Source organism: Eucalyptus grandis, chromosome 10, assembly GCF_016545825.1.
Source record: "Eucalyptus grandis isolate ANBG69807.140 chromosome 10, ASM1654582v1, whole genome shotgun sequence".
NCBI lineage: Eukaryota > Viridiplantae > Streptophyta > Magnoliopsida > Myrtales > Myrtaceae > Eucalyptus > Eucalyptus grandis.
This window is the reverse complement of record NC_052621.1, coordinates 34,756,175-34,779,364: the sequence shown is the minus strand read 5'-3', so window position 1 is coordinate 34,779,364 and position 23,190 is coordinate 34,756,175. Positions and strand designations below refer to the sequence as shown.

Below are 23,190 nucleotides of genomic sequence, written 5' to 3'. Positions count from 1 at the left end.
ATCCAAGTTAGGTTCTTTGACCTCATCGATATGAATCACATGGACCGTTGGATACTTGCAATTGAGCAAAAGTCGAAATTGTTAAAATAAAGCAACATGTCAAAGTTAAAAGATTTAAGCGAGAATGCATGCACATGTGGCCACGAGCCTTAAAATATCCTTTGCATATTGATGCACAGATCTTTTGTAAATACCATAATTGTTGCGAAAGGTGAGCGATCGAACAATAATATAGACATAAGAAGAAAATAAATTATATACCGAATTTACGTGGTTCAGTCATAAAGACCTATGTCCACGAGGAGAGTAGCATTTAATTTCACTATAGATCAAGCAATATAAGAAGATTACATACTCGAGTCACTCAAACACTCTCTCGGTGTTTCCCAAGCCCCAATTACACCCAATAACGCATGCAGTGTTTAGCCCCGGAATTCCTCAAGAAGTAATATCTCAATCTCAAGAAGGAATTACACGCAAATCTTACCACAAGATTTAATTGGCTTGAACACTAAATCTTCTTGGATGTAATTCACAGAAAAGAACGACAAAGAAAATCTCTCTTAAGCACTCGACAACTAGACGGCGCTTCAAGAACACTTCTTTATGATCAACCTTCTACCACCCACAACCACAAGTCTATATATATATAAGTGAGACTCTTATTCTTTTGCCAACTTCTCATATGATTTTGTTTCCTATCTTGCCCGATTTTATCCAAAACATATCTCTGTATATTTTAAACAAAATCCAAGTTCAAGTCAAAGTTGAACTTTCCTATTTCAGCGGCCAAATTCTCCAATGCAGATTTGAATTTTGGGAAATTGATATACTGATCTTCTTTGCTCAATTTCGAACGTTCGCAACATATCAAATTAGGAATATTCGGAATTTCACATTGGACTCAAACTCGAAACATATTTTAACAATTTTCACATTGGCTTGACGTTTGAGCCAAGTCGCAATCGCTTTGCAAAAATTCAAACTTTGTTGCTACTCTTCCATAGCCCTTGATGGATTCAACCGCCACAGATATTATCCAAGTCCAAGCCTCGCTTGAACTTTTCCATAACCGATGACCTCATTAGAATACCAACTCCACATGCATTTTTAACTGCTCTACAAGTATTTTTTGACACAACCTCTTTAACCGCAGATAAAGCAAAACCATTGTTGTATCCATATCTATCAGGAGATCAAATATGTACGTTTGAGCCAAGTCGTAATCGCTTCGCAAAAATTCAAACTCTGCTACTACTTTTCCATAGCCCCCGATGGGCTCAACCGCCACAGATATTATCCAAGTCCAAACCTCGCTTGAACTTCACCATAACCGAGGACCTCATCAGAATACCAACTCCACATGCACTTTTAACTGCTCCGCAAGCATTTTCCGATGCAATCTCCTTAACCGCACATAAAACAAAACCATTGTTGCATCCATATCTATTAGGAGATCGAATACGTACCTCATTAATTTTAGTAGTTACGGCAACCAGATCCGTATTAACACTGCCACAAACACTCTTTACCAGAAGTATCGGAGACTCATCAAGGTAATTTCTCTGCTGTCAACAGGTGAATTTATATCTAGGCACCACAACCGATCGCCCCGCTCACCTTGTGCATAGTTATGGAATGCACCTTGCCCTTCAATCGAGCTTACCATCACTCACTCGAAATATAACATGGGCAACCAAACATTATAAAAATAGAATAATCAGCAACGTTACCTGACCACACTTCTTCAGAAGTCCGCCATTCAATAGCAGTTGATGGTGATTTATTCACCAGACACTTATTTTACTAAGCACATCAGCTAGGATTCTCCTAGCAATACTAAGTACACCGTAGTCTCTAGTAATGTTTTACTCATCAATTCTGCAAATTATTGTGATTTACTAGTACTACTGCGGTGTTTCACTATGTCTTCTTTCATGTAAAATTTATTTGCCAGCTCCGAGCAGAACTCCATGCTATTATCAGTCCGCACATGCTTGATCGACTTACCAGTCTCCGTCTCGATCAAAGCTCTTAACCGCGTGATCCTGACACCAGCATCAAACTTGTGCATTGGCACAAACACCCAAGTCTTCCTCGAGCAGTCAATAGACTCTCGAACAGATGCATCCGACGTCTCCGCAGCGAAATTTGTCACTGTCTCACCTTGAAGTTTATACAGGCCTCCATGCTTGATTCCAAACACCTCGAACAACTTTTAGAAGTCCACCTTCTGAAGAATACCTGCAACCAGCTGAATCTAGGACACCCAAGGAAATTAAGTTCTTTTTCAATTCTAGAACGTGTCTTACTCCAGTCAATGTCTTCACAATGCCATCGTGATTTCTGATTTTAATATCACCAACACCCACAACATCGCACTCAACGTTGTTCTCTAACTGAACTTTACCACTACCCGTGCACTGATAAGTGATAAACCGGTTTCTATCTGGTGTGATATGAAAAGGACAACCAGAATCCACAATCCATCCATTAAACGATGAATCATTAGTGACAGATAAGACATAATCAGTATTATCTGCTACAACTGTAACATTATCTGCAGAATCAACTACAATTTCCTTTCCCTTTTCATTCTTCAGCTTAAGACAATTCCTTCTAAGATGTCTCCTCTTGCCACAACTCCAACAGACAACATCAACAGTTCTAGATTGACTACGTCTGTTCATATTAGTACTACTCTTACCCACATGTGTTTTAGATCTTCTATTTTCACCTACTAAAGTAGTAGATATATGTTCGCCAGATTCTCTTCTACGAATGTCCTCGCTCAGAATTAAATCTCGAACCCCATCAAACGTCAAACTTGTTGACCAAGAGGAATTACTAACAGCGATTACAGTAATATTCCAACTATCAGACAATGATGATAATAGAATCAAAGCATGTACCTCATATTCAAAGTCAATCTCAACTGAACTCAATTGACTAATAATCATATTGAATTTATTGATATGATCTGCAACTGACGCACCTTCGTTCATCTTCAAATTAAACATGCGTTGCATCAAATAGGCCTTGTTGATCGCAGAGGGCTTCTCGTACATATTTGATAGGGCTTGCATCAAATCAGCAGTGGTCTTCTCCTTCAAGATGTTAAACGCGATGTTACGAGCCAACGTCAGCCGAATAACACCCATAGCTCGTCTATCCAGCATATCTCAATTAGTTTGCTTCATCGTCTCTGGTTTCTCCCTAGATAAGGGCAAGTGTAGTTTCATCTAGTAAAGATAATCTTCAATCTGCATCTTCCAGAAACTAAAATTCTTTCTATCAAATCTGTCGATTCTCACTTTTACTTCTTCTGTCACCATCGATTCACTTCAACTTAGCCAAACCTAGCTCTGATACCACTTGTTGCAAAAGGCGAGCGATCGAACAATAATATAGATAGAAGAAGAAAATAAATCGAACATCGGATTTATGTAATTCAGTCGTAAAGACCTACGTTCACGGGAAGAGTAGCAGTGAATTTCATTATAAATCAAGCAATACAAGAAGATTACACACTCGAGTCACTTAGGGCCTGTTTGTTTGCACTTCTTTTTTGTTTTTAAACATTTTTTCTATTTTTTTTGTTCCCTGGGAACAAAAAAGGAACAATGCGTTTGGGTGCGTTTCTGTTCCTTTTTGTTCTTTTGTTCCTAGAAACAAAAAGAAACAAAACAAGAAACACAAAATTTGTGTTTCTTGTTTCTGAAACACATTTGAGGAACAAAAGAAGAACAAAATCGTGTTCCTTTTCTATTTCTTGCTCCCTTCGAACACCGCCTCTTCTCCCGCGAGCCTCGTCTCCAAACAGGCTTCGGTCGGCGGCGCCGATCGTCCGGCTTCGGAAGCCGGTCTCCCGCCTCGGCTCGGCTTTGTTGACTCGCCGCTCCTAGTCGTCGTCGCCGTCGTCGCTCGCCGTCACCGTCGTCGCTTCAAGGAGAACGAAGCACCCCACCTTCGACGCTCGAGATTCGCCATCAAAGCCTTCTCGAAATCCTCAAGCTCCTCTCGCTAGCTCGGCCATGTTCGGTGCTCGCGACGCCTTCGCCGCGTGATCTTCAGCTGCTACGGCGGTTTCCCCCGCCGGCTCCGGAGAGATGATGGTGAGCAAGTTCCTCTGCGACTTCCGGTGGTTCCTCCTCCTCGCCGCGACGGTGGCGTTGATCCACATCCAGGTGATTCCTTGGTCCCGATTCTCACGCGATTTGGAATTTTTGCGGTTTTGTGTGACCGATCCACGTGCTTATGTGCTCGCGGCTGCTTTTGTGTGGTTTTTGTAGGTTTTTGTTGTTCGCTTCTTTCTTAAACGCCATTTCGCGTGTAAAACAGAAGACCGATGCGAATAAATGGAACAAAAGTTGTTTCGTCTACTGAATTTTCAGTTTGCTAATGCTGATGGACTGAAAATGCGGGCGAATTCAATTGCACCTTTATCTTAGCTTATGTATTTTGACCAGAGATTCTGTTCCTTTTGCGCGTGCTTGCATCCGTCGCTGAACTAAAGTAATTTACAAAATCATGCGAGATAGAACGACTAAGGCTTCTTTCCTAACATGTGAAAGAAGTGTTCGATGTAGAACAAATGAGAAGGGGTTGATAGCACTAGATTGTCTACTTCTAGTAAAGATGTAGAAAATTATAGTGTTTGTGGGCCGTCTATTAATTGCAGAAAGTCTCGTAACTATAGAATAGCGTGATTTTAGATGTTCGTTGCCTTCTGTGCTCTGTTGTGGGGTTACTTTGTAGGAATTTTGCTTTGATGACCATGGACATGTGGTACTTTAGGAATTTCAGCAGGAAAATTAAGAGATGCTTTGATTCAAGAGGCAAAATATGGGTCCATTAACTCAGGTATTTGATGCTGTAGCTGTAGTATTTTTGGTGAAACTCGTTTTTCTTTCCTCTGCTGGTCTGGTTTCTAGTAAAGGACAGGACATCTTATGATTGAGTACATAATTGTATGGCCTTGTGCCCCATTCATAAATTTTAACTCATCAAGTTACCATCAAGAATTATAGTAATCCAATCCTAAAACATACTATTTTCTATAACCACACTTAAACTATCTTTTTTGTCGATTCACCTTCAATTGCTGCCTTTTTAGCCCTTTAGCTCTCCAATTTCATGTATAAACTGTTGTTCGATGGTTAGGGAGATGCTTATCTTTTGATTATCACAAACAGATATCCAAAACGGTTCTTGGCCAGGAAAAAGGATTTGTGCTAAACTTTTGTTTTCTCCAGTTTCAGTTAAATCTTTCAGTTCAGTTTCTTCCCCAACATTATCGTCTTTTTTGGCTTTAAAGAGATGCTCCAAAGCATCAAGCAATGTACATATGTATGTAGCAGTCATGTTGGCTTCCGTGATCAATTCTTCTTGCGTTGGTATGTTTATCCAATGGTTGTCCTTACTTCATTTGTTTATCCACCAAAATTATATGTTCCCTCGTTTGACTTTTATCTTTCTGTTTTTGTTTTTTTCCCTCTCTCCCACAGATGTGTCTTTTCACGACACAATTGGAACATGCCGATCAACTTGCTGCTGCTGGAAGTCTCCATCCTATTACCTCATCCTGGTATCTACTTCTGGATCGATGGCCATTTGAACCTCTAGCTTTGTTCCAAGAGATACACATTCAGTTATTAAGATATGTACTCGGTAAATTTGTTATTATCATGTGCAGCTAGCATCTAGACTTTTAAGTTATGTAATTATAAGCTTAGGTGAATTTAGATCTGCAACTCACTCTGCCTAGTGAATTTGAAAAAGAAATTTGAGTGTGTGGTGGAACCCTTTCCTTGCTGTGTGGGAGGAACCTTTCTGAATTTGTCATATTGAGCAAAATTTTTGAAAACGCTGAGTGCTGAATCTCTTTTCATCCAACGTTTAGTAAATTTACTGTCTTGCTTGAAATATCAATTGGGAAGAGTCAATCCGTTCAAGTGAGAATATTATACCCCATCAAATGATGGTAGTAATTCTCATATATTGTGTTTTTATGGTTAGTCAAGAAGTACTAATGGTGGATCCATTACATTATTTGGTTAGTTTTGTCTTCGGATGGTTTTATTGTGCTGCTGTCCTTCAGGGAGGAGTAGCTTCGAGAGGATTCACACTTAAATGATGCTAGTAATTCCCATGTATTGTGTTTAATGATTGATCCAAGAAGTTTTAATGGGGGACCTGTTTAGACAGAGGGATGCTATAGTTCATTTTATTTCAAGTTTGAAGCTTCTTTTATTCATCTTCACAGCCTTATCAACCTTTTCTTGTCGAAGATATGTGTTTCCTTCTCCATCTCTCTTTTCTTGTAATCTTTAAATACATTTTGCGGAAATCCTTTATCGATCTGATTTCTTTCCTGGACTAGGATGGCTGTTGACCAGATCTACATGGAAGGAATTATCCCCAAAGTGGCCTAAGGCATATCCTTATTGGTTTGATATATTGGTTTTAGATCACATATGTTTATAGCTCATGTGTCTCCCGAAATTTTCTTTGACAACACTAACTTTGTGGGATGACTGGTTGAGGCTACAAGAGAACCACCAAGGTTGACAATTTATTCGGCCAGAACACGTATACTCTGATGTGTGGTCACTTCAGTCTTGTGCAGTTACTTTGCAAGTTTTGCATGTATAATATAGTATGTAAATTTATAACTGATTATTCACGGCCATGCTCATGGTAGAGGGCTTATAACGGCTCCCTTACGCATTGTCCTTGCTTGTATTAATGATTCTAGAGTTGGATACTCTCTTTCTCTCTTACTCGCACAAAAGATATGATGCTTTCTCCCACGTGCAGGATGGTGTACCAAGGACAGCATATGAAGGAGCAGTAATCTCCCGGTATTCACCACCACGGCATGTGTTTCTAGTGGGTCCGGATTCTTTCAGGCTGCTTGGGATCAAACGTGTTTGATGCATTGAGGTGAGGTTCCACGGCGCTGGTAAATCATGGTGCCAGACCTGAGCTTCCTCTTTCCTCCTCAACGCCTAGTGTAACTGGTACACTATCAGAGGAACCACCGGGAGCATAGCAACTGGAGCTCGCTGATGAGCGAGGAAGTGTAGAGGGCCGACGATTCCTTTTGCGATTTTGATTGAGGAGAGGGAGGATTCTTCTGAACGGCAGTGTCCAGTCCATACATATGCCTTTAAATGGCCGAAGCAAGCCGTCATTCATTGGAAGAGAGCCATAGGTCATGTTAGCTTACTTTTACACTTAATAGCACGTAACCTCAACAAATTTTGTTGCTCCCGAAGAAACATACATCTGTCTCTCGCCATGTTTCCCCGCTCTTTTGCCCCGCTTTGGCGGGTTGGAGCGCGGAGGACTAAAATGTAAGAGACCCCCACAGTCGAAAGTGGGAGTTCATGCCTGTCTTTGTATGCAAAACACGAGGAACTTCTAGTCATGTGTGTTGTGAACAAAATGGTGAGAAAAATTTGGTACAAAGTTTATTTATAAAATTTTCTTCAAAGTATGCACTTATAACCATGTTCAGAATGTTTGAATTTACTCACCATGAACAAAATTAAATTGATGAGCATTTTATGATAATGAGAATTCAAAACAAAGTTTACACTTTATTTAAAAAAAAAATAGGGAAAATTTTGGTACAAACTTAAAAAAATTTCTTCCAAGTAAGCAAATATGATCAAGTTTAGAATGTTTGTTTTCACTTAATATGAACAAAATTAAATTGATAAGCATTTCATGAGAATGATAATTCAATACCAAGTTTACACTTTATTTAAAAAAAGAACAATTGAAAAAAAAATTGGAACATAAATTTTATACATTACCAAACGGGTTTCTGTTTTTTTCTATTCTAGAAACATAAATTTTTGCGACTCAAACGTGTTTCTGTTCTTTTTCTATTTCGAAACAGAAATTTTATACAGCTTACTAAACGCGTTTTTTGTTCGAAATTATTCCCCTGAACAGAAACACTTTTTTCTATTTCTCGTTTCCTGAACAATTTTTAAACGAACGTTAAAACGCACCCTTAAAAAAAAAAAAAAGTTTCTGTTTTTATTTTTTTTTTTTTATTTTTTTTTTTATTTTTTTTTATTTTTTATAAATTTTTTTAATAAAGTTTAAAATTGATATTGAATTCTCATTCTTATGAAATGCTCATTAATTTTATTTTGTTCATGGTTAGTAAAGACAAACATTTTTAGCATGATCATATGGCATATTTCGTAGAAAATGTTGTAATTAAAGTTCGTATCAAATTTTTTCAAGTACATTTTTTTTATTTTTTAGTTTTAAAGCATATAAACTTGATATTGATTTCTTTTACCAAAAAAAAAAAAAAAAAAACTTGATATTGATTTCTCATTCTCATTAAATGCTTATAAATTTAATTTTTTAAAAATGGGGTGTGAAATGAAAAATATTTTCAACATGCTCATATGTGCACCCTTAAACGAAAATTTCATACATCTCAACATGAACTAGTTACCTTTTTTTTATTTTTCTAGGCAACGCAGCCAATCGAATAATTGTTCTTTTTTGCTTTTACTCAAGTAAAAATATTCGCTGCCAACTAGTTTTCTGAAATTTCATTTGTTTAGTTGGCTAAAAATGATTATGGTCAAAGATACATGTATACTCAAAGTTAAAAAAATAAAATTTCTAACTTGAAAATGGACATTTTCTTGAAAAATTATTTCGAAAAAATTATTTTCTTTAATCATGAAATTGTTCTTGAAACATACGCCGCCTTGAGTAGCTTCGCGAGATGCGCAATGTGGCTGTTGCGACAGCAATTAGCAACAATATGGAATTATTCAGAGTGCTCCACGGAATGCCATAGTGCAGGGCCCATCAGACCTCATGGTATTGGCGCAATACAAGGCTTTATACATGCCTCAAATCATTAAGAATCCTTAACGCATTGGAGCAAAGATTGGAAAAAGCTACCAAGTCAATCTTTAATCGCCTACTCTTTTGGCCTCCTTTTGCTCATCCAAACCTGCATCCAATTGCAGCTGTCGTTCCTCGAGATCTGTCGAATGCTCCGTCGAAATCACTATAGTACTCGACAGAAAAGACTCTTGTGTGCACTTCCGAGCTGATCGACGGGTAACGAGCATCACCAAAGAGCCCTTTTATGGACTTCGACTGGAAGGTCCTCCACAGAGTAATGGTTGTACGCTAAATGCCGGGATAGTGCGTATGCCCAGGGATCATAAAAAGTCCATTGGAAGGTCCAAGTCGTCCTGATTTTCCTTCGATTTAGGACGGGATCTCCTGCGCCGGAATTCTCTTCTCGTGCGGCGATCATTAGCTAATCTATCTTCTTCAAGATCATAATATTCTTCCACTTCGTTGAAGGATTTCCCAACGTTCTGGGCACCCCACCAACCCTGGCACATGAGATGAAAGTTGCTAAGTAGGGGAATGTGCATAAGATTGAAACAAAGGGGAAATGGACCAAAAAGCAAGTTGAAAGGTTGATGTCAGAGATGCTCTAGAGACCATGAAGATTGGTTTTTGTCACTCTGACGTACCTTTGTTAGCCTCTGTAAGCGTGCTGCTGCAGCTTCATGCACGAACACTTTATCCGATGCAACTTCTAGCACATCCTCAACAAACAAAGCATAAGTACTCACCTGAAACAACAGCAAGCATATACAAACATGAATGTTGAAGTTGACACATATTCCGTAAAAATACACATCAAGACCCCACGCGCACGCATGCACGCACAGGGGCCCAGGCACACGTAGAACACTCAGTTTGCAAGATCAAAAGGAATGCTTCACATACCAAACTTGATGGAATGATTGAGATACCGAATGAATCAAGCTCGAGGGACTCGAGAGCCCCTGAATTAACATTAAATGTGTAACCTCTGACCTAGCAAATACCAAAAGGAAGTTACTTAAGAAAGATAACACTTATGATGACATGCTGTAGCTCCTGCAAACATAGCTATAAAAAAGATATAAATAGTGCAAATTATCATTATACCTTGCCAATACTTCTTCTGCCAGGAGTTACAACTTCATACCCTACCTAACAGAAATAGAAAGCTCTTAATAGCAAACTTATGCATAAGCTCCTGAAACAAGCAAGCAACTGATGCAGAAAAATAACAGTTTTCAGGTACAGAATTCATGTTCCCTTAAATATTGCACGCTTGTCAATAGCCAACCAAAACTCCACCATCCTTTTTATATGTGCATATGATGAGTTGATCGACTATGTTTTGTGCACGTTTCTCCGGAACATGTCAATTTTACGAGGAGAATTTAACCCAACACGTCGTCAAACCTCATTCAGACCTTCCTTAGACAAGTTCCATAACAAGTTGAACACTACTTACGCAGATAAATAATTTGAAAATCAAGAGAAAAAGAAACTCTAGTGTACAGAAACATACCAATGTCTCCAGCCCCACCATTTTCAACTCATTCTCCATTACCCTCTCATTCTCAACAAGCACAACATCACCTACCTGCCACAAAACTTTGGGCGATATTAACCATCAAAAAAACTACTCAAGCGAGAACTTGAGGGCCATAATATATCGAACGCTCAGACTCATTGACCAATATATCAAGTATGTTCATAGTCAAATTTACTCCAAATAACTACCAAGCAACGACTCTGGATAACTGCTAAGCAAAGTGGTGGAACCTTAAATTTGTGAATGATATACATCACAACAAACAACAACGAACATCTCACTATTTCACAGAGTAAATGCATCCACCATAATGATTTGCAGACAAAAGGGAAATGCAAGGTTACTCAGTAAAGAAAAAGTGAAAAACAAAAAGCACCTGGCAGACATCTTCAAGAAGAAATCTCTGAATCACCAGAAAGCAAATTCGGCCTCACTTCCACAATCACAACGTTCCACTAGTACAAAGAAAAATCTCATATTAAAGATGACAATCTCCAATTCCCATAAGCAATGCAATGTGTCCTTATAGCATATGAGAATAATCAAGACTGCAAATGGACTTGATTCTTCCCTTAATCACTGGTTTTCCAATGGATACTGCATTATTAAGTGATTCACAAGGCAAACTTGACTTGAAGGCTGATTAAGTAGTACAATCAAGTGCGAAAGCAAATGCGTTCACTTATGTACATCTCTATCTTCCTCCAACTATCGAATAAATTTAGATAACTACAAATAAGATACCAAATGCAAAAAAAAAAAAAAAAAAAAATGCACAGACCAACATGACATTTACTATCTTTACCAAAAAAAACATGACATTTACTATTATCTGTCTTGTTAGCTTTTTGTTGAAGTGGTTCGCTCTGATTGACTCAAATTGAATACCAGTAAACTCCAGTAGTTGGTTTATAAAGACCACACTTTTAAGCCTCCTTACAATTCACAGTCACATGCTAAAGCACAAACCACCTAGATTTTCCAATGGATAATCTTCTGCAGGCACGAGAGATTTTGCTTCCCACAACAGATAAAAGAAAAACTACAAGAACCAAGATGAATACTAGTAAACTCCAGGAGTTGGTATATAAAGACAACACTTTTAAGCCTTCATTAACATTCATAGTCACCGAATGTAGCACAACCCGTCTAGATTTTTCATTGGATAATCTTCTGCAGGCACAGAGATTTTGCTTCCCACAACAGACAACAGAAAACTACAAGAACCAAGACGAATACTAGTAAACTCCAGGAGTTGTTATAAGGACAACACTTTTAAGCCTTCGTTACCGTTCAAAGTCACCTGCTACAGCACAACCCACCTAAATTTTTCAATGGACAATCTTCTGCAGGCACGCGAGGTTTTGCTACACGAACCAAGATGAAGAATTCCGTCACTTACCGAGAGGGTATCCACCCAGAGCTGAGAGACGAACCCCAAGCCAAGAGCAGATTCGATGCTGATCACTTGCTTCGCCACCATGCTCGATCGCCTCATCACCTGTCGCCCACCCCTCGCCCTCAATTTACTCTCCGATTCCTCTTCGCTCCTCAACGCGACGCCGGCATCGCCGCCGTCGCCGCTTAGGAGCACCTCCTCCTCTTCCACACCGGACCGCGCCGGCTTTTCGGCGCCCAAGTTTCCGCCTTCCGCCGCATCACTCCCGCCACTCCCACTTCCCTCCCTCGATCCCGCGCCGCCGCCTCGGTCCGTCTCCGAGCTGCGCCGCCGCATCACTGGAGCTGCTGCTCGAGCGAAGGGGGAGCTCGAGCAGCTGCAGATCGAGCTGCAGCTCGAGCTCGCTCTCGAGCGAGCCGTCCCAGATCTGTCGCGCCGAAGGGGGAGCAACGCTGACCGGAGAAGGAGCGCCGAAGGGGAGCAACGCTGACCGGAGGAGGAGCGCCGAAGGGGGAGCAACGCTTACCGGAGAAGGAGGAGCACCGGAAACGTACCTGGAGTCGCCGGAGTGAGGAGTCGCCGGAGAGTCAGCCGAGTGGGAGCCGCCGGAGAGATGGAAGAGACGCCGGAAAAAGGGAGAACGAAGCTTCAGCCAACGAGAGCCACGAGCACGCACGAAGGAGAAGAGCTTCAGCCGGTGTTCTTCCTTTGTTCCGATTTTGTTTTTTTGTTCTTTTCGTTTTTGTTCTTTTGTGCCTTCCAAGAAGTGTTTCTTTTCAAAAGAAACAACTTTTTTATGTTTCTTTTTCTATTCTTATTTTGTTAGGAAACTAAGGCCGTTTGTTTGTGTTTCTTTCTTTTGTTTTTAAACACTTTTTCTGTTTTTGTTCTTTTTTGTTTCCAAACAAAAAAAAACACAAATTTTGTGTTCTTTGTTTAAAACACTTTTGAGAAACACTTATTTTTTTTTTTTTTTTTCTCTTATTTTCTTGTTATTTTTCTTTTGGCGGTCGCGCCTCGTATGGTCGGCGCCCGACGAGGGACGGCGGCCTCGCCCGGCCACGGCGAGCCTCGGCCTCGCCCTAGCGAGGCCGAGGCTCGCCGTAGCCGGTGAGGGCGGCCTCGCGCCCGGCTGGCCATGGTCGGGGCGAGCTCGAGCTCGCCCGACCATGGCGAGGTCGACCTCGCGCCGGCACAGGCGACCTCGATCTCACCCAGATCCGGCGTGGCCGAGCTCGCCCGGGTGGCGCGGCGCGCCTCGCCGCCCGGCTGGCGAGCTCGGCCTCGCCGGATCAAGGCGAGGCGACCTCGCGCCACAGGCGAGCTCGATCTCGCCCCAGATCCGGCGAGGCCGAGCGGCGAGAGCTCGCCCGGCGGCGAGCCTCGGCCTCGCCGGATCAGAGGCGAGTCGGCGTTGCTGGCGGTGGCCGGAGCGAGGCCGCGCCTCGCCTGCCGCCCAGGCGAGCTCGGCCTCAGCCGTGGGTCGCCGGCCAAGGCCTTGGCGGCGGCCGAGCCAAAAGAAGAAAAAAAAAAATGAAAAAGAAAAAAAAAAGAAAAAAAGGAAAAATAAGAAAAAAATAGAAAAAATAAAAGAAATAAAAAATTATCCAAATTTACCAAACATGTTTCGTTTATTTTTTATGTTCTTACCAAACGCGTTGTTTTGTTCAAAAATTGTTCCGGAAAAAACACTTTTTCTATTTAAACAACCAAACGCGTTGTTTTTTCGTTCTTTTTGTTCAAAAATCCAAATGCAGAAGTGTTCTTTTTCTTAGAAACGTTTCCATGCACGCTCTTAAACTCCCTCTCGATGTTTCCCAAGTCCCAATTACACCCAATAATGCACGCAGTGTTTAGCTCCGAAATTTCTTAAGAAATAATATCTCAATCTCAAAAAGGAATTACACGAAATCTTATCACAAAATTTAATTGGCTTGAATACTAAATCTTTTTGGATGTAATTCACGGATAAGAACGACAAAGAAAATTCCTCCCAAGCACTCGACGACTAAATGGCGCTTCAAGAACACTTCTTCATGATCAACCTTCTACCACCCATGGCCACAAGTCTATATATATATAAGTGAGACCCTTATTCTTTTGCCAACTTTTCATAGGGTTTTGTTTCCTATCTTGCCCGATTTTATCCAAAACTATATTTTAAACAAAATCCAAGTTCAAGTCAAAGTTGAACTTTCCTATTTTAGCGGCCAAATTCTCCAATGCAGATTCAAAGTTTGGGTAGTTGATCTTCGGATCTTCTTTGCTCAATTTCGAACGTCTGCAATATATCAAATTCGGAATATTTTGAATTTCACATTAGACTCAAACTCGAGACATACTTTAATAATATTGCTGACATGAGACCGCAAACATGAATTTATGTTAGCTCCTGCTTGACATTGGGCCAACAGTCACCAATCATCTCTCGGGTGCTCCTCTGTGCTCATGAATATATTCAAATGTTTTGAGGTGATCAATATAAACACTATTCACCAGACGAGGTAGTGAATAATTCAATAAAAGTCAGATCCTAAATACTGAAACCCTTGCTAAAGTCAAAAGTTCAAAGCAATAGCTAAAAACCACTAACTCGAGCAGAAAGAACAAAGATATCTTCAACATGTACAAACTTAGCATCTTACGTGTGTTAGACTAAATAAAAATAGCTAGACATACTCGGAAAGTAAGAGGAATCTGAATTATCTGCACAATGATCGCATTACAAAAGGAAAGTTGAAGTTATGTGTGGTGCAAAATAGTCGGCAGGATGCCAAATTTATCTTTTAGCTCTTCACATTGAAAGAAGATTAAACAAGCACTATTCAAGTTTTTAGTTCCCCATTACACGGACTGGGGTTGTTGGTGTGTGCAACGCACGTGCCGGTACGGTCCCACTGGGCACGTGCGATGCACGCGCTGTTTCGGTCCCAAGTGCGTGCGACGCATGTGTGCGGTTGCTAGCGCGTGCGACGTCATCGTGACGTTAGTTGCACGAGTGTGGCACGTGCCGAATGATGTCATCCCCGCACGCGCGTGGCACGTGCCAGCTGACGTTATCCGCATTTAATCTGTTACAAATAAGGTACGTTCGATTTCGTAATATATCTTTAATCGGTGATACATGTGTTTTCTAGGCCGTCTTCCGCGTTCGTTTTAGAGTATCGGAACCGGTTTTAGAAAATCTGTTATTCCCAACATCTGGGTATATAGAAATGTTTATCACATGGTTTACTTAAAATGATAAGGCAAAAAAGTTAGTTGCAGTGTCAAAAAAATTCCATCCCTGTTTGGTGTGAACTTCGGTTTGCACTTGTGTGGAGAGATCTCTTGAGTCTCAAACCTCTCCTTTGGAAGTACCATTTTCAGCCCGAGAGAATCATATACATTATGTTTATTAAAACTTATGCTTGGGTATATATAAATGTCTATCACATGGTTTACTCAAAGTGACATGGCAAAAAAGTTAATTGCAATGTGAAAATAATTCCATCCCTATTTGGCATAAACTCTCAAGAGTTCGGTTTACACTTGTGTGGAGAAACCTCTCCTCTGGAAGTAGCATTTTTAGCACGAGAGAATCATACACATTATGTTTATTAAAACTTATGTCTGGCTATATATAAATGTTTAGTTTGTCTTCTTGAGTGTAAGTTTTGTTGGTGTCGAGTCTCTTGCCGTATAGCTTTCTTGGTTAAAAGTCAATATATCTTATTTTTACCATTAAAAAAAATGTTTATCACACGGTCCTTGCTCAATTCAATATCGGGAAATTTCTCTATTGTGATCACTTTTTTTTTTTTTTTGGGTCGGCTATTGTGACCACTTTAGAATCCCCATCAATGTTATTTCACTAATTTGACTTACTCGCCAAAATGGGAAATAATAATTTGATTTTTTAGAAATTAATGAAAGATACGCACGATTTTAAACTTAGAAAATATATATAAAAAAAAGGAAAAAAAAGGAGATTTTAATTCCTTCAGTGTAATATAATAGCCAGAAAAGTAAATTATCTCCATCTCTTTGATAGATTAATCAAATCGAAACGCGTACAAATAGATTCGCGACTAGTTTGTCATAAAATCCCATTGGCAGAAAGATCGAATGCGAGATTTCACATTTCGATCGAAAATCCTGTATTTATCTCGACCCTTAACCCCGCCGACATGATAGATTATTTTATTATTAGTATTTTGCTCAATGGAACCAAACTTAGAGAAAATAAAATAAAATAAAAATAAAAATTTGTGAATTGGCAGAGTAGAGATTTGACACAACATGGTGACCCTCGTCGACCATACATATATCACATATCATTCAATAATCCATTTCTTGATTAATTATAATTAATTAGAGAGAGAGAGAGAGAGAAGTAAGTTGCTCGGCACGTTCGGGCAGGGTGAGTTCATACAAACCAAAACACCTCACGTTGAATCGGAATTCCGTTCACATGTTGAATTTTTTTTTTTTTGGTAAAAGGTAAATATTATGTTGTTTTTTAGTGTGAATCACTAATGAGACAATAGTTTCGTTGTGTCCAGTTGAGAGGAAATTGATTATGACCCAAAAAAAGGTTGAGAGAGCATTGGCTACGACGTCGTGCAAGTACGAAAAGGCCAAAAAGCCGGATATTACATATTCAAAGTACCCAAAAATGGACAGAAATGTCCAGCTGCACTACTTACCCATCATTTCCCCATGCACGTGGCAATTCAGGAATATTGGCCTTTAGAATCGATGGTTGAGATTCGCTCTTTCTTTGATCCGACGGTCAAGAGATTGAGATCCGTCACCGAAGAGCGGATCCTTAGTTTTTAAAAATCAGACACCACCGGATGGTCTGCCGTATTTAGGGTTACGATTTGCCCTTCGAGAATCAAGAAGAGATTCCGTATTCTTGCAAGATCCTTTCTTTCGGGCATTAAACTAAAACCCGAAACCTCCCCCGGGTCTGGTCCAAAGCATCAAAAATTATAAATTTGATTTAAAGGAGAAATAAAAAGCTTGTCATTAATTTTATTTGTAATCCTACTCTAGAAATAAATCATTGAATGGACATTTTGCTATTTGTTCAATAATGTAAACAAACATTTACTTAAAATTCAAAATTGAAAACCAAATGAGAAAATCATTCTAAATTTCTCACACATAGTGTAAGGTTGAGATTGATTATTGCACTATAAAGACAATTAATTATTATTATTTTTTTGTCGATCCTACTCTACTCTTACTCTAACTCTCAGACTTTTGTCTTACCTCATTGTAGAGCGTGGGAGTCGAAACCCATACTTGAAACTAAATCGTCCCCACCGCAACTCCTTTGAGAAATGAGGGTGGTTAATTTCTATATTTTACCTTTTCATAAGTTTTTTTTATTAATTTTACATGCTCTTTGCTTTACGATTATATAAACGAGTTTGTAAAGGTTAAATGAGAAATCAAAGTGAGCAAACCGATACTTTTGCCCTAGATATATAGTTTTTCACCGTTCAACATCAAATGACTCGCAAACGTAACAATTAAGTCCACTAAAAAAATTATGAAAACCAAGTCCTAAATTTCGGTACACTTCTTCGTCATAAAAAAGAAGTACTACAATAATACTCTGTGTGTGTGTGAGGAGAAAAATACCAAGAAAATCATAAAACTATAGTATTTGTACCAATTCAGTCATAAACCTTTTAATTAAATCAATGTAGTTCTAAACCTTTTCACATTGATGTAAATTCAGTTATAAAATTTTTAATTAGTCCAACCTTTTCACATTAATACTAATTCGGTCCACTCGGCCAAATTTGGCTAGCTGATGTTGATGTAGACTCCAACCGGCCGACAAATGCGATGTGGCAATTTTTAAATAATTTTTATTTTATTATTTTGAATTTTTTTATTAATTTTTTCCTTCTATTCTTTTTATCCTTTTTCCTTTTCCTTTGCCCCTGTCGTCCACAGCAAGGAATCCAAGGAGAAAGAAGAAAAAAAAAAGAAAAGGAAAAAGAAAAAGGAAAAAGAAAAGAAAAAGGACAAAGAAAAAGAGAAAAAATTAATAAAAGATCGAAAAAATATTAAAAATTGTCACGTAAGTGTTGGCCGAATGGCCGGCATTCATGTTAGCGTCGGTCAGCAAATGTTAAAAGATTTAGGGTTGAATTAGTCAAATTAAAAGGTTTATAACTGAATTGCTATCCATGTAAAAAAGTTTAGGATTGAATTGATGTAATTGAAATGTTTAGAACTAAATTGACACGAATGCCCTAGGTTTATGATTTTTTTGGTACTTTTCCCCATATGTGAGCCCCTTCTCGACATCAAATGCTATAAAAACCCAATGATTTGTTATCTTCAACATCCTCAAACTTCAAATCTCTCTCATAATTCTTAACAATGGCGTCAACTTTTCTCTCGCCATATTGCTTTCTCTTCTCTCTCCTCGTCCTCTTCTCGACTGCATCACCATCAAGGATATCATCTTTAATCGCCAACTTATCACCAAAGACACAAGCATTCAGCGATTCTTCTTCTTTGGCTTCCAATGGGAAGCGCCTTGAGCTCCCACTTCTCGGCAATTCCGAGGCTTGCATTCAGGACCCCGTTGATCTTGCCTTCGGGTATTACCCGCTTCTGCACTCCCTCCATGCAAAGTGAGGCCTTGGAATTAAGTTTGGTAGCCAGTTGTTGACGTTCTTGAGGTACAATGGTCATGACTCTGTCCTGTTTTTTGTCCGATTTTCCAGGATGTTCTTCTACTTCGTCAAATCACCAAAAAACGTAAGTGACCCGGTGGTGCTATGGGTAGCCGGAGGCCCTGGCTGTAGCGGTGCAGGGAGCCTGTTCAATGGGAATGGCCCTTACTATATTAGCGACGACATGACTCTTTGCTCGAATAAATATGGCTGGGAGAAGGTGAGTGAGTGACAATTTTGTACAAATGATAGCATTATTAATGAAAAAAAGTACCAAAATAGTCATAAGCCTATGGTATTGATACCGATTCAGTTATAAACATTTCAATTGAACCAATTCAGTCATAAACTTTTTCACATTAATACTAATTCAGTTCTAAACCTTTCAATTGGACCACTGTAGTCTTAAACCTTTTTCACATTGGTACCTATTTAGTCCATTTAGTCAATTTTGATCACCTGGCATTGACGTGGACGATGGCCGTCTTGCCAATGCTAATGTAGCAATTTTTAATATATATAGGAATTTTTTATTAATTTTTTTTCTCTTCTTTCTCTTTGGATTCCTTGTAGTGGTCAGTGAGCCTCCAGCAAGGCTCACGGGCCATTGGGCGAGGGTTGTGAAGCCCTCACCGACCACCAGTTAGGGTCGTGGCCCTTGCCTAGCATTGCCTTAGCCTCAATGAGGGCTTTGTGGCCCTCGCCTACTAGCCAGCAAGCTATCGGAGGCTCGCCAACCACTACTAGAGAAGAAGGGCAAAGGAAAAAGAAGAGGAAAAGGAAAAAGGAAAAAGAAAAAAAGAAAAAGAAGGGAAAAATTAGTAAAAAATTCGAAAAAATAAAAAAATTATTTAAAAATTGCCATGTCAGCGTTTGTTGGTCGGCTTGCGTCAATGTTAGTGTCGATCGGCCAAATTTGGTTGGATGAACTGAATTGGTATCAATATAAAAAAATTTATAACTGAATTGATTTAATTGAAAGGTTTATAATTAAAGTATTATCAGTGTGAAAAATTTAGGACTGAATTGGTCTAATTGAAAGGTTTATGATTGAATTGGTATCAATACCCTAGGTTTATGACTTCTTTGGTACTTCTCCTCATTATTAATCACAATTTATATTCTATTATTATTATTATTATTATTATTATTATTATTATTATTATTATTATTATTATTATTATTATTATTATTATTATTATTATTATTATTATTATTATTATTATTATTATTATTGGTTTTGAATTATGCCACGTTAGCGTGGTCCTCCTACTCGTTTTTGTTGTGTCTTACCTTGACATTATTGCATTTAATGTTGGCCTCGTTCCTTTCAGTATTTATTCTTGAGAAGCACTTATGCTTTCGCATTCAATAGCTTCTATGAAGCAAAACTTCAACATCATTTTGGCAAACTGATAGTTGTGCATGATAATCGTGATCATGGTTAATAAAAATAATTATTGAATGAATAAACAATACGTATCTCGTTAAATTAAAAGGGAAAGCAAACAATTTAAAAGCATTTAGTACTGATGTATAAACTATTTATTGTTTCAAGTATATTACGTTTCATGCTTTCGTTAATGTTTTCTTCCTCCACAGGTGTCGAATATCATCTTTGTTGACCAGCCTACTGGAACTGGTTTTAGTTTCTCCACTGATGAGCACGACATTCGGCAGGATCTGCATGATGTTAGCAATGACTTGTACGACTTCTTGCAGGTATACATGAGCTCATTGATCATAATTTGTGCACTTAATTAACTACTCTTGTTTTTACGGACAACCCAATTTTTGATTGGGTAATTTTCAAGTTAAGAATTCAAACATATGATGGACCAATCTCTCGCTGCGATGTTCAGCGGTTCTTTACAGAGTATGATCAACTTGCTCGGAATGATTTTTACATAGCCGGAGAGTCGTACGCTGGGCACTACATTCCCGCTTTAGCTACTCGTGTTCAACAAGGGAACAGGTTTAAGGAAGGAATTCACATAAACCTGAAGGTACTTCATGTTTGTAAGGTGATTTCTTGCTATGATATATTAACTTGTTCTTTTTTTGATATGTTCACTTTGGAATCTCGATCAGGGGTTTGCAATTGGCAATGGCCTAACCAATTCCGGGATCCAGTATGGAGCATATACAGAGTATGCTCTAAGGAAGAACTTAATCAAGCGGAATGATAAAATTCGGATTGACGCAATGTTCCCAGAATGCACAAAATTGGTTCGACAGTGTGGTATCTTTTTAGGCCTAAATCTCTGTTTATGCTTCATAAAAACATTCGAGAAGCTCTCTCTTTTCTTTATCTGAAAGCAGAGACTTTAATATTAATCTTTGCAGAGAGCGGGGGCGACTGGTCTTGTGTGCTTGCATATCACGAGTGTGAAAGAATTTACAAAGAGCTTAAGAAAATTGTGGGGAACAGATATGTACGGTAGTGATAGTCTACTTTTCCCTTGAAATAAGCTTTCCCAAATTAACGTCTGATTACCGTGAATTGACATGTTGACGATTGGCCCGCAGGAGTTTGATATTCGAAAGGAATGTGGAAGCAATTGCAGTGACGGGTTCTCAAGAGTGGAGACCTTCCTGAACAAAAAGGAAGTGAAATATGCTTTAGGGGTCGGGGATATAGAGTTTAAGATGTTTAGAGAAGGAGTGTTTAATGCGATGCATGGGGATATAATGAAGAATCTCGCAGTGGGTATCCCCGCGCTTCTTGAGGACGGGCTGAAGGTCCTCATTTATGCCGGTGCAGAGGATCTCCGCTGTAATTATATCGGTATACCCCAATCTTACAAGTTGGTAGACACTAGACAGAATTAAACGGAACATTACCTGGTGAATGACATGTCTTTCCTGATGTTTATTTGAGCAGGAATCTTCGAGTGGGTTGAAGACATGGAATGGTATGGTCGAGCCGACTTTAAAAAATCTGGAATTGCTCCATTTGCCGTTGATGGTTCCGTGGCAGGATGGCTTAAAACACATGGACCACTTAGTTTCTTGACGGTCTCTCTCTCTCTCTAACAGAAGTACAACATACTTTAAAGATGAGAGAGGCGAATTATAAGTTCAATTCTGGCCCGTGTGATGAATTGCAGGTTAATGAGGCTGGGCACTATGTTCCGATGGATCAGCCGAAAGTTGCTCTTCAAATGATACAGAGCTGGATGGCAGCCGATGTCCCCATGGCTGGTGCAGATGTTGGGCGTGCTACTTATTGAAAAGAGAGTGCCAACAGTACCCAACATTCGAAGTTTGTTCATATCCAGAAATACAAGATACAATATGAGTGAGAGGAAAATGGAAACGAAAGGCGAAGAATGAAAGAGTCATTAGTTTAAGTTCATCCACTGCTATAGATTTATAAATGATAAATTTGTGTGTCACATTTCAATATTCGTTATATCGATATAAACTTCTCTTAAAGTGTAACACACTTACTAGTTTGCCTTGCATAACTTATTTTTTTTCTTTGGGTCGAAATTCCTGCATAACTCAGAAGCATGATTCCTTAGTCTGGCACATAACTCAAATGCGTGTTCAAGTTGATCTCTCTGTGACGGCCCAAGAGGCATTGCGCGGGGAGGGATGATGGTGCATTCACACCTCCGTCCTCGGACATTCATAAGGAGGGGACATGTCTCTTGTCTCACATCGCTTAGTAAGGGCCAATGGGGCTCAAAGTGGACAATATATGTATAGTGATGGATTCAGAGAATTACATTTGGTATCAGAGCGATTCCTGACAACATGTGGATGAAACATGATGGCATGGAAAATAGGCTTGTATTAGTACATGAAGGCTGCCTCATCATGTCTATCTTAATGGAGCAAGAAAAGGTTGAAAATCAAACTGGAACTTTGGTGTGAATCTTTATTATCTTTACGAAGAAGATATAGGAAAGGCATCGAAATGGACACATGTACATAATAAGGGTACAAATGATAACTATTTTGGCAAAAAATTGATTTTCAGAAGAGAAATAGATTTTTTTTTTTTTTTAATTTCTATTCCTGGATGAGTTTCTAAATAAAAATACGCGTTTAATAATAACATAAAATTTCTCTCCTCGGGTGCTGGCGACGGTGGCGGGTGGGCGGTGGGTGGATGGCGAGTGGTGGGCGAGCGGATGGCGGGCGGGTGGTGGGCGGATGGCGAGTGGTGGGTGGTGGGCGAGTGGTGGGTGGGCGGATGGCGGATGGCGGGTGGTGGGTGGATGGCGGGTGGGTGGTGGGCGGATGGCGGGGTGGGCGGGCGGATGGCGGGCGGGCAGGCACTAGGCAGCGGACGGCAAGGGAGCCATCGAGGACATCATCTTTAACCGCCAACTTATCACCAAAGACACGAGCCATCAATATTAAAACTGGAGATAACGATACGATTCTTCTTCTTTGGCTTCTGTTGGGACGATCGTCAAGAGGCGCTTTGAGTTCCCACTTCTTGACAATTCCAGGGCTTCCATTCAGGACCTCATTCGTTATGCCGGGTATTACCCGCTTCCGCACTCCCATGCCGCAAGGTGAGGCCTTGGAATAGACTTTGGTAGCTAGATATTGATGTTCTTGATGTACAATACGATTTTCATATATCTAGTCCTTAATTAATATGCTAGGCCTAGATGATAGGAAAATTAACGGGGTTGTTAATGAAACAC

The 23,190-nt window shown here is 39.6% G+C and overlaps 2 protein-coding genes across 2 annotated transcripts in view; one reads left to right on the top strand and one right to left on the bottom strand.

Annotated features, from left to right (window-relative positions):
* The window catches only part of LOC104423382 (serine carboxypeptidase-like), a 33,090-nt gene extending 11,334 nt beyond the window's left edge, over positions 1 to 21,756 (top strand). Inside the window, exons 5-12 of the mRNA XM_018864277.2 lie at positions 18,575 to 18,743; positions 20,126 to 20,245; positions 20,386 to 20,529; positions 20,615 to 20,765; positions 20,870 to 20,958; positions 21,056 to 21,311; positions 21,408 to 21,541; positions 21,634 to 21,756. Of these exons, the coding sequence (XP_018719822.2) occupies positions 18,575 to 18,743; positions 20,126 to 20,245; positions 20,386 to 20,529; positions 20,615 to 20,765; positions 20,870 to 20,958; positions 21,056 to 21,311; positions 21,408 to 21,541; positions 21,634 to 21,756 (1,186 nt within the window). The remainder of the gene's footprint in view (positions 1 to 18,574; positions 18,744 to 20,125; positions 20,246 to 20,385; positions 20,530 to 20,614; positions 20,766 to 20,869; positions 20,959 to 21,055; positions 21,312 to 21,407; positions 21,542 to 21,633) is intronic.
* Positions 8,766 to 12,485, bottom strand: LOC104421219. Its single transcript, XM_039303671.1, has 6 exons — positions 11,841 to 12,485; positions 10,412 to 10,486; positions 10,000 to 10,044; positions 9,796 to 9,885; positions 9,537 to 9,638; positions 8,766 to 9,392 (listed from the first exon to the last, which is right to left on the bottom strand). Exons 1-6 carry the CDS (start codon positions 12,171 to 12,173, stop codon positions 9,213 to 9,215), a joined length of 825 nt encoding a protein of 274 aa, XP_039159605.1. The 5' UTR covers positions 12,174 to 12,485; the 3' UTR covers positions 8,766 to 9,212.
* Positions 21,757 to 23,190: the final 1,434 nt, after the last annotated feature.